At 34.7% G+C, this 11,363-nt stretch overlaps 2 protein-coding genes across 2 annotated transcripts; both read left to right on the top strand.

Annotated features, from left to right (window-relative positions):
- The first annotated feature begins 814 nt into the window (after positions 1-814).
- LOC101968012 (olfactory receptor 1165) lies at positions 815-1,774 on the top strand. The gene has a single exon (XM_013365800.2). The coding sequence runs from the start codon at positions 815-817 to the stop codon at positions 1,772-1,774; it is 960 nt and encodes a 319-aa protein (XP_013221254.2).
- A 6,103-nt stretch (positions 1,775-7,877) lies between these two features.
- LOC144376748 (olfactory receptor 1165-like) lies at positions 7,878-8,855 on the top strand. Its single transcript, XM_078045028.1, has one exon. The coding sequence runs from the start codon at positions 7,878-7,880 to the stop codon at positions 8,853-8,855; it is 978 nt and encodes a 325-aa protein (XP_077901154.1).
- Positions 8,856-11,363: the final 2,508 nt, after the last annotated feature.

Below are 11,363 nucleotides of genomic sequence, written 5' to 3'. Positions count from 1 at the left end.
CCTATTCTGACCCTTAGCCCATTTATTGATTAGGTTATTATTATTTTTTTTACTTTAAGTTTTTTGACTTCTTTGTATATTCTGGAAGAGCTTTTGAAAAAGATTTTCTCCCATTCTGTAAGCTCTCTGTTCAGATTCTTGATTGTGTCCTTTGCTGTGAAGAAGCTTCTTAGTTTGATACCATCTCATTTATCGATTGTTGATTTTGATTCTTGTGCTTTAGGTGCCTTATTGAAGAAATTGGTTCTTAAGCCAACATGATAGAGAGTTGGGCCTACTATTTTTTCTAGTAGGCGCAGAGTGTTCATTCTACCATTTAGATACTTGATCCACTTTGAGTTGAGTTTTAAGTTTTTTATTATTTTGTACTTATTTGCATATTAAAAGCATTTACTATTCCCAAGGACTTACGTGATTTGATAATATGAATAAGACAATCATCTCAATGATAGTCTGAGATTACTACATGTCTCCTTGTCTGTCATAAAATTGTATTTTAATGTGAAGTCTTCCATACATCAGAAATTCCATATATAGACAATTTTTATAAAATTGTGATGTTGAACACTTCCACTTTTTTTTTTATTCCAGATAAGACAACTACCATCCTGAAGAACACAGCAACTTGCTCTGAAGCACCAACCAGTAAGATTCCCAAGGGGAGCAAAAGGTCATCACTGCACACTGATCACGTTCATCCTCACTAGCCTACATTGAGCATCACCTCGGTGCCTGCCTCTCCACCATGTCAAGTTCTGCTGCTGTATTTTATTTTCCTTCCTCATATATTTTTTGTTGTTGTTCAAGAAGGATCATGGTAAGTGAAGTCAGAAACCAGAGCTCTGTGGCCACATTCATCCTGGTGGGGTTCTCAGAATTCCCGCACCTACAGGCACCCCTCTTCCTGCGGTTCTTCAGCATCTACACTGTCACTCTGGTGGGGAACTTGGGCATAATTGTGGTCATAAGGATAAATCCCAAGCTTCATACACCCATGTACTTTTTCCTCAGCCATCTCTCATTTCTGGATATTTGCTACTCCAGTGTATTCACACCCAAGCTGTTAGAGATCTTGGTTGTGGAAGACAGAACTATCTCCTTCAATGGGTGCATGACACAGTTTTTCTTTATTTGTATGTTTGTGGTTACAGAAATGTTCATGTTGGCCGTGATGGCCTATGACCGGTTTGTGGCTGTGTGTAATCCCTTGCTCTACACAGTCGCCATGTCTCGCAAGCTCTGTTCCCTCTTAGTGTCTGGGACATACATGTGGGGTGGCCTGTGCTCCTTGTTACTCACTTACTCTCTGCTAGTACAGTCCTATTGTGGATCTAATGTCATAAATCACTTGGGCTGTGAGTACTCTGCCATCCTCTCTTTGTCCTGCTCTGACACTTCTTTCAGTCAGATGGCGTGTTTCGTCATTTCTACATTCAGTGAAGTGTGTAGCCTCCTGATCATCCTTGCCTCCTATGTCTTCATCATTGCCACTGTCAGCAGGATTCCCTCCAAGGGCGGCCTCCCCAAAGCCTTCTCCACCTGTACCTCTCACCTGACTGCCATCAGCATCTTCCATGGGGTCATTCTCCTTCTCTACTGTGTGCCCCATGACAAAAGCTCCTGGCTCCTGGTCAAAGTGGACACTGTTCTTTTCACTGTCATGATTCCCTTGTTGAATCCCCTGATCTACAGCCTCAGGAACAAAGATGTAAAAGAGACAGTTAGGAGGCTGATTGACTCCAAACTGCATTCTCTCCACATAAAATTCAGATAAATGTTTTTGTATATCCTAACAGTACACAACTTTTAAAAATGTTTTTGGTGATACTTAAGTTTTAACTAAATATATAATATGTTCTTCTCCACACAATATTGAATAAGAAATGCTCTTCAATGTTCTGAGTGCTTTCTAATTTTCTTGTTTCATTACAAATATTCTGTTTTTGTGTATTTCTTCTGAAGAATTTCAGAAAGCATGCTTTTAAACATTTTCATGGAACACTACAGAAGTCCAGAATTAGGAGTTAGAAGTCCATATTTAGAACTTACTTCCATTTCTACAGCCTGGCTGTTCTTTGTTCTTTAAGTAGTGAAAACACAAATGACATCTTCCTATACCAGAATCATACTCAAGCCTTCAGAACCAGAAAGTTCTGTGAAGTATAACTTTCTGTTTCACTTTAATACTTTAAGTGCAATAAGAAACTTTTGTTACATATGAAAAACATTGACTGGCTTTATGAAGTAAGTCTTGAAAATAAGAGGTATATCTTTATGCATCACCCATTTTCTGAGTATCCACGCAATATGTTACAGTTCAATGAAAGGTATTGAGGTAATGCTGAGTGCAATGAAAATTTATGGTTACTTGTAACAATATGTGTATCCTGTTTTGAGGGACATGACATAATAGTTATGAAATTGTACCTTTGATCATCCATTCTAACAATAAATTCATCTCTTATGTAAGTGTTTATGAGTAAATTTCCTTATATACCATTGAGTTGGTTAAATAGAGGAGTCAATGTTATTTATGTTCCCTGTTTTTTCCTGAACATCTGTAGGTTACATTGATTATACCTCCAAAATAGATCTATTTATTTTTTTAAGGAAGGAATTTTTTTTTTAAAAAAAGCTTTATTCTAAATATTCATTTGTATAGATCTGTTTCTTGATTTCCATCGTCTCTGATCTATCATTGTAATACATTTGGAATTTAGTGGTTGATGCAACCCTAATATGGTTATTTTTCTTACAAGAAAGTTATTAATGAGAGATTAGCTATTATGTTCTTAGAAAATTTTAAATCTATTTATTTCCCTCTGTTGATTAGAACTGTAATATACATTTCTATTACATTTATAGTGAAAAGCATTCTCTTTGTAAAAAAATGTAGTAATTGACTCTCTGATATTGACTTTAAAATTTAAAAACATGTTCTAAAATATTTTTAAATGCCTAACTAGCTCTTAAGAGCTGAAATATCACCAGTAATTCAAAGCCAATCACAGCCCATTCTCCCAACTCCCAGCAATAATAAAATTATTACTTTAATCATAAAGATATACTACTTCTTCTATAGGTATTAACTGTCTATCTCTTAAAAACACAAATTAGCATTTGCCATTGGCAAACTTTAAGGCAACACAATCATGTAGTGTGTGTTTCATGCATCCAACTTTTATAAATTATCCACGTGATTTTACAAATCATTCATTTTGGTGCATGCATTTATTATTTTAAAACTTTTATTCTTATTTAATATTTCATCAAGTGAATATTCCAGAAATTTTTGTAAGTCCGTATAGATTGAAGGACATTTGGCATCCTTCAAATTAGGAAATATATTCTGTTATACAGTGCATAGATACTCATTATAATGAAATTGCACACGTATTTACATCTGAATATTTTAAATTGTTCCTATCAATTACACTTTTAACAGTAATGTTCAAAATTTAAAAAAGTTCTTATCTATTTTTTCAACAACAGTCAGTATTATTAGTCATTATTTTTACCCATTTGTTGTAGATATTTCATTGCAGCTTTAATTAGAATATTTGTGTTTATTGTGATAAGCATATTTTAATGTGCTTATTGATATTTTTCTAAATGTCTACATATGATGCTTTGCCAGCATTTTCAATTATTTGTGATTTATATTATTTATAACTGAAAAATTTCATATAAATTATGAAAATTATCCCTTTTCAGCTGTGTTCCTTGAAATTTTTTTACATCATGCTTTATTTTCATGTTACTAATATCTTTGACAAGGAGCAAGTTTATACCCTAACTTAGATAGTATATTTTGTCTAATGTTTTATGTAATATTTAAAAACATATTTATGCCCTTGAAATCAAGAAGATATTCTTCCCTAAAGTATTCAAGATGATTTTTGTTCTACACATTCTCTATTAACATTTATTTGATAGAGTTCCTTCAAATATGCTAACATTAATGTAAATATTTAATGATTATCATTTTAGAATTGTTGAAAAATTTTTTCTGCCAAACAATAACATATTTCATTTATCCAAAACATTTATCAGCAACCTCCCCCCAAAACCAACAAAAATTCATACGTACTAAAACAGAATGCGATTTTCTTTTTTTGTGAATTTCAAAAGATTCATATTTTGAATAATCAATTACAAATGGTATAAAATATGGAGTTATTGTTATGGATTGGTTTTATTTTTCTAATGACCAGCATATCAACATGTTAAACTTTCCCATATGATTTGGTGATTTAAATTAATTATAGTTTAAATTAGAAATAAGGGATTTTATCAAAATTGTGTTGTTTATTCTCAGAGAAAACACCTGGTAAAGATTCTCTAAGGTATGATTCCCCAAGGTCAGTCAGTTCCAGGTAAAATACTCAAGTGAGGCCTGAATTTGACTTCTGGGTCTGACTCACCTGAAGAGACTCTGTGATGCCCAGATTTGTTTTTCATAATAAGATAATTTTCATATCCTTGATACCTTCAGTAGTATATTTTGAATAGTATTCTCATTGCTTAATTACCAACTAAAACAATTTGTAAAACATCTACATGTTTTGAGAAATAATTTTTTAAATAATTTGGTAAATGAGACTTCAATGAATAAATCTGTATTTTATTGAATTATTGAATCTAAACACTATAGTAGGATTTGGGTGGGGAAAATTACATTTAAAAATTACAATTATTTTTTGTCAGAGAAACACCTTTTGGGCCTAGTGACAGTCGTGTGTATATCCATCAACTGAGAATAAGAATACCAGGTATTGAACTCTCTTTCCTACACCTTTGAGACCTTGGCATGATCTTGTTTTAAACTTCATCTATGTTATTTAATAATGTTTAATAACTTTGGCAGATATTAATGTTATGCAAATTATTCATTCTCAATTTTTAAAAATCTTTAAGAGGGAGATTTTAAATAAATTGTAACACTATAAAGAGATACAATGTGCCTTGTATATAATTTTTACTTTGAAGTCACATGGGTGAAAGCAGATCTGGTATAAACAGTGTAACTGAAGTCCCTATTTATCACAGAAGTTTTCTATAAGAGTGTACCTGGAATCTGACAGTAGGAGGTAATAGTTCTTAGAATTTGAGGGGAAATCTGTTGTCCTATTTGGAAGTGATATTTTGATGAATGTATTGAATTATAAAATAATATATGCAGGAGAGATTGAAAATGCTGAATGAACAGAAGGAACAGCAGTAGCCTATGGGGATGAAGGTAAATTAGAGATTATAGGTCATCACACAGAAGTTCATAGATTACAGGTATGTTGTGAAAAGTTCATTTTGTAAATGTATAAGAATTTGAGCACCACAGTAATGTAAGACTTAAATTCAGTTGTGCAGGGTGGGAGTAGACTGGTCACCTGAGGATCCCCTGTTACTTAGCTGATTATAAGTGGAATAAGCATTAAGTTGAGAGCACAGTTTGAGATCTTTCATTTGGCTCTAAGTTGTTTTGCTCAGCCTGAAGTCAAGATGAAAAGATAGCGTGAAGGAGCCAGAGAAAAACAGGGAGTAAGGAATACAAGAGAAAATAATGATTAGACCTTGTATCAGGTCAACCTAAGTGGAAATTCTGCCTTAGATGCCTGGTCATATGCAGGATGGAAGTTGTTAGTTCTTTCTAAAACTCTTCTCCTTAAATGTGCAAATAAAATAGTCCCATATGCATAAAGTATTATTATTATTATTGTCATGGGTACATGTACCTGATATCACTATGTATATGGGGCATCTCCAATTAGAAAATAATGTAAAACCATCATCCAGGACTATGTTCCACATTTAGGGAATGTCCCCAGAACTTAGTTTATTTTTCTCTTTACTTTGTGACATTATTTTTATTAATTGAATAACAGACTAATATTCTCAAGGTTTGAGAGCCTGGAATAAGTTTGTATGTAAAACTAAAGAAGTAGTTAGAATGAAATCAACAAAGAACACTGCTTTTACTATCTCTGCCAAAATTTTTCTACTTCTTGTTCCCTATTGGCCCATATCTTGATTTCCAAAAGAATATCTGCCTCTGCGTTCTAGGATTTTTCTTTTTTGGTTAAAAATTACCAGTAAATTTAAAAATACAACTTTATAAAGAATAGAAAAAAGAAACTGAGTCCTAGGTGGATTCCCTACAATGTAGAACACAGTCCTGGATGTTTCAACATCAATTTCTAATTTAAGATATCCCATATACTTCATTATATCATGTAAATGAAGCAGTTACAGTAATAATGATGATGATAATCTAATGCCTGTAGGATCATTGTATTTTTATAGATAAGAGATGCAGAGAGCATGAATAGCTTCTCAGAGCCACATACAAACAGGCTGCTGAGGCAGAATTTTGACAGGGTATTCTGATCTGAAGTCTAAGATTTTTACAAAGTTTGTACATATTTTCAAGAAGAAATGTAAATGATCTATTAACAAGGTTTGGCCAATCAGCAAAATGATTACTAGTATTTGCAGCACTGGTAATCTGAGACAAGGATGTCAAGATGATATGGCCCATTAAAGGAACCATTATTGAAGAAAGGGGAAATATTTCAGGTAGATGTGAAGATTCAGACAGTGTTTACCACACAAGGGGAACAAATGTTTAAAATCTTATAAAATTGGTGTGTTTGTGCTGGATTTGTCCCTTTGCAGACAATGCAAGAAACCAGCTTAGGATTTTCTGACAACTAAACATTATCTATTGTGTGATGTAAACTTTAAGAAACAGAGGGGAAATGTTGCTGAAGACGTGAAAACAGAAGGATCCTTGTGTTTCCTTCTACCCTGAAGTAGGTCTCAACCTTGTTTCGCAGACTTCATCTGTTTGAGCTGCTTAATTGTACCACACCCATAAAAGTAAAACTCAAGTTTTGCATCATGTGTTGATTACATAGATTGGTCTAAATTCTAGGATTTTTGGTAGGAATAATATATATCTCAGCCTTCCAAATCTGCAAGGATTTCAAAAATAAAGTAAATCATTTCTATATTTGAAAAGAACCATTTGTTCAATCACATGAACAATACAAAAAGTTAAAAATGAAACAACACAATGACTCCATGACCTGGACATGGGTGCACGGTTTGTAAGGTGAATTAGCCATGGTAAATTATGTAGAAAGTCATGATTTTGTATAACTGTAAAAAGTCTGTAAAGTGTTGCTTAATACAGATCAGTATTGCCTCAGATTTCATGTGTGAAAATGTTAGAATTATTTATGCTTGTGAACCAAACTCTGGTATACACTTCAATCCTTACTAAATGCGTTTATATCATAGTATTTTACACCCAACATCAAAGGTTGCTTTTTGTTAGTTGGAATTTCTTCCTTTGTATACATTTTCTTGTTTGTATTCGATGTATACAATGTATATGGTTTTTTTGTTACTGCATATGATATTTTTCAAATTTTTCAAATTTTCAAAATAAAAGAATGCTCAATATTTTTCCTTAGAAGTAAAATAATTTAGATTATATAGCTTTTACAGATGCTCAAAGGGTAGGATAGCAGCATCACTGCGAAAGTGAAGTGTCCATGATTTCAGAGAAGACCAATCAAGGTTTTTCAGATGACCCAAGGGGATTCTATGCAACTTTGACTATAGGGTATTTCTAGAACAGTAACACTAAAATATCCATACTGAACTGTTCAGTACGAATTAAGCTGCGGGAATGCATATCTGCCTGACTGGATTATAAACAAGAAACACCTGGTGAAACCCGTTCCTAGGATCCCTATTGCCGGGCATGGTTGAGCCATCTCTGTGGTAGAATGTCCCGTTGCCTGAATTAAGATAGGTTCCTCTGCTTTCCTTTCACAACACCTTCTCTCTGCTCTTTCTTTCAGCTTCTTGGGATGAACTCTCGGATTTCCTCCAACAGGAGCCAAATGCAGGATGAGGGGAACCAGAGTACAGTCTTCACTTTCATCTTCCTGGGCTTCTCAGAATATCCAAAGCTCCAGGTGCCCTTGTTCCTGATATTCTTGACCATCTACACGATTTCTGTGCTGGAAAACCTTGGTATGATACTGATCATCAGGATTAACCCAAAACTCCACACTCCCATGTACTTTTTCCTCAGCCATTTATCCTTTGTTGATTTTTGCTACACCACCACAATTGCACCCAAACTTTTAGATTTCTTGGTTGTGGAGGACAGAAGTATGTCCTTCAAAGGATGCATAACACAGTTTTTCTTTGGCTGCACCTGTGTCATCACACAAACCTTTATTTTGGCAGTGATGGCCTATGACCGGTTTGTGGCTGTTTGTAACCCCCTGCTCTACACAGTTGCTATGTCTCGAAAGCTCTGTGCTCTGCTGGTGGCTGGAAGTTACATATGGGGTGGAATCTGTTCCTCCACACTCACATATTTTCTTTTGGCCCTATCTTACTGTGGATCTGGAATCATCAATCACTTTTGCTGTGAGTACTCTGCCATCATCTCTGCATCCTGCTCGGATTCCTCCCTCAGCCAGTTGGCATGCTTAGTCATCTGTATGTTCAATGAGATTTGTAGCCTGCTGATCATCCTTACCTCCTATGTCGTCATAGTCATTACGGTCATCAAGATCCCTGCCAAGGGTGGCCTCAGAAAAGCTTTCTCCACCTGTGGCTCCCACCTGGCTGCTATCTGCTTCTGTCATGGGGTCATCCTCCTTCTCTACTGTGTGCTCAAATCTAAAAGCTCCTTGCTCCTTGTCAAATTTGCCACTGTGTTTTACAGCATGGTCATCCCTATGCTAAATCCCCTCATCTACAGCCTAAGAAATAAAGATGTCAAGGAGACCTTGAGCAAGTTAATGCACTTAAAAGTGCTTTCTCACTCATGATAGTTACACCCTCCCCCCACACACATTTCCCTTCTAATTTCAAAATAATGTGAATTAAACATTGCATTGATTTTAATTGTTTCTTCAAATAATGATATGCAATTGTTTAGAGAACTTGTGAGATAATTTAAATATATCTGATTATTAAATCAAATTATACTTTAATAACCACTTATGAGCAAAGGAGAATAATGAGAAAGGAAATTCTGTGTGTTTTTTTTTACCTCAACTAGAATACATTAACCTACTACAGTAGGTTAAACAATGGTTTTCTATGATGTCCATAGTCTTTTTTTAGAGCTTAAGTATGTTTCTTTTTATTTTAATTTTTTAATTTTATTCCCCACCCAATCCTTCATTTTTTTTTAGTGTTCTCTTATTCTGTATCCCAATGTGGCAACCTTATACACAGAACTTTTTTTTTTTAAGATAGAGTGAGAGAGGAGACAGAGAGAGAGAGAGAGAGAATTTTTTTAATATTTATTTTTTAATTCTCGGCAACACAACATCTTTGTTGGTATGTGGTGCTGAGGATCGAACCTCGGCCGGACGCATGCCAGGCGAGCGTGCTACCGCTTGAGCCACATCCCCAGCCCTATACACAGAACTTTATTAATAATAATTATCTTTTTATTCCTCCAACCAAGTGAAGAAAGAACATGAGCAACACTATTTGATTTCCACGTAAGCACTTTTCCACTCCCTTTGCCTGCTCTACCTGAAGATCGTGGAATTCATACTTTTTTTCTTCCCAGCTCCAATCTCTATGTATAGGTTTTGAATGCTTACATTTTACTTTTTTCTGCATTTGAAATGCATTTAAATTATACATTCCATTTTATCTGGTGTCCTTTTGAGGAATTTTTCATAAATTGTAACTACACTTCATTTTTTAACTGAATTGTGTTTCATCAAATGAATTTATCAGAATTAGCTTATTTGTACTACTGTTTATTTTTGTCTGGCATTGTTTTCTTTTCAATCTCTTAATGAAAGTGTTTCCATGAACATTGTTCTGAGGGTCTTCTGTTGTTATCTGTTAGTCTAATTGAGTTATTTACAAATTGTTAGAAAATTTGTTTGTAGAAGGAAAAAAATCATCTCCTTCACAGATGCATTAAGCAATTCTTTGTGTGTATTCTCTGGGGGACAGATATATTCACATCAGCAGTGATGTGTCAGGAGTGGTTTGTGGCAGTTTCTCACCATCCTTTCCATACAGTTGCAATGACCCAAAGCTCTGACCTTTCTATCAGCTGTGACATGCTCTAGGGCTATCATCCCTTCCTTTACATCCCTGTACTTTTGATTGGCTTTGTCTTTTGTGTGGTGGCTATGTTGACATATAACTTTGTGAGCATGGTGCTCTTGATGTTTCTCCTGCTCTGTCCCCTACATAATTTAGAAGAGCACTTATGCCTCTAATTTTCTAATGAAATATGGAAGATTTTCGTTACTGTGTGTCCCATGTTTCATTTTGATCATGAAAATGTCTTCAACTGGGGGTGCTACAAATCCTCCTCCACATGAACCTCTATCTGCTATGTTGTTGGCATGGTCCTTTTTCTTTGCTGTGTTCTTCCTTCTAAAATGCAATGGCTTGTTGCCAAGTGACCTGTCTATCATAGAGTGGCCATACCCATGCTCTACCCACCATAGATAGCCTTGGGAGCAAGGTGTGAAGAAGACATCAGGAAGATTACCAAAACCCAATTGCTACATCATAACATGTTCGAGATACTAATTACTTCTGAAATTAGTGGTGCAGTTGTTCTACAACAAATCAGCATATGAATCTATGGTAAATCACCAAGAAGTATCCCAGTGTCTTTGATTTAGATGTCATACAAAGGTTCCTATTTTACATATATATGGTATAACTTGATCAGATAGTGGTTTTGTTCCTAGTTTTTTGAGGAATTTTCATCCTGATTTCCAGAGGGGTTAAACCAATTTGCAATGCCACCAGAAATGTATGTGTGTTCCCTTTTCCCCACATCTTCACCAATATTTATCGTTACTTGTATTCTTGATAATCGCATTCTGACTGGCACTGTAAATCATGTTTTCTCTCTATGTACAAGCACAAGAAAATGTAAAATGTTTTATAAATGTACATTCATGACATAATTTTGCTATTCATGTTAACATAGTTGTGCATCAATTATCTATCATTTTTAAAACTTTGACTAGAATGATTTTAGATCATTTTCATTTGTGAAAAAGAAAAGTAGAGATCTCAATTATTTTTCATCCCATCTATTCCATGATCTTTCAGTGAAACTAGAATGCTGATGTAACATCCAAGTATTATTTGCCCATCAGCTATTTTTAGATGAAAAATGTAATATGCATCCATAAACTATTGGATCAATGACTGAGGTAGCTCTGCTGATATCAGGTGAGCTGCTCTGGCTTGAGAAGGAGCTCAATTGCTCAGCTCACCTTCAGTCTCTCTCTTTCTTGTATCTTCTCTGGACTATTTGCTTACTTATATTCATTTATAGC

Source organism: Ictidomys tridecemlineatus, chromosome 4 (assembly GCF_052094955.1).
Source record: "Ictidomys tridecemlineatus isolate mIctTri1 chromosome 4, mIctTri1.hap1, whole genome shotgun sequence".
Lineage (NCBI taxonomy): Eukaryota > Metazoa > Chordata > Mammalia > Rodentia > Sciuridae > Ictidomys > Ictidomys tridecemlineatus.
This window is presented reverse-complemented; position numbering and strand designations above follow the sequence as displayed.

Excerpts from the sequence above, each read along its gene's own strand:
- LOC144376748 (XM_078045028.1), top strand. The coding sequence starts at position 7,878 with ATGAACTCTCGGATTTCCTCCAACAGGAGCCAAATGCAGGATGAGGGG.
- LOC101968012 (XM_013365800.2), top strand. The coding sequence starts at position 815 with ATGGTAAGTGAAGTCAGAAACCAGAGCTCTGTGGCCACATTCATCCTG.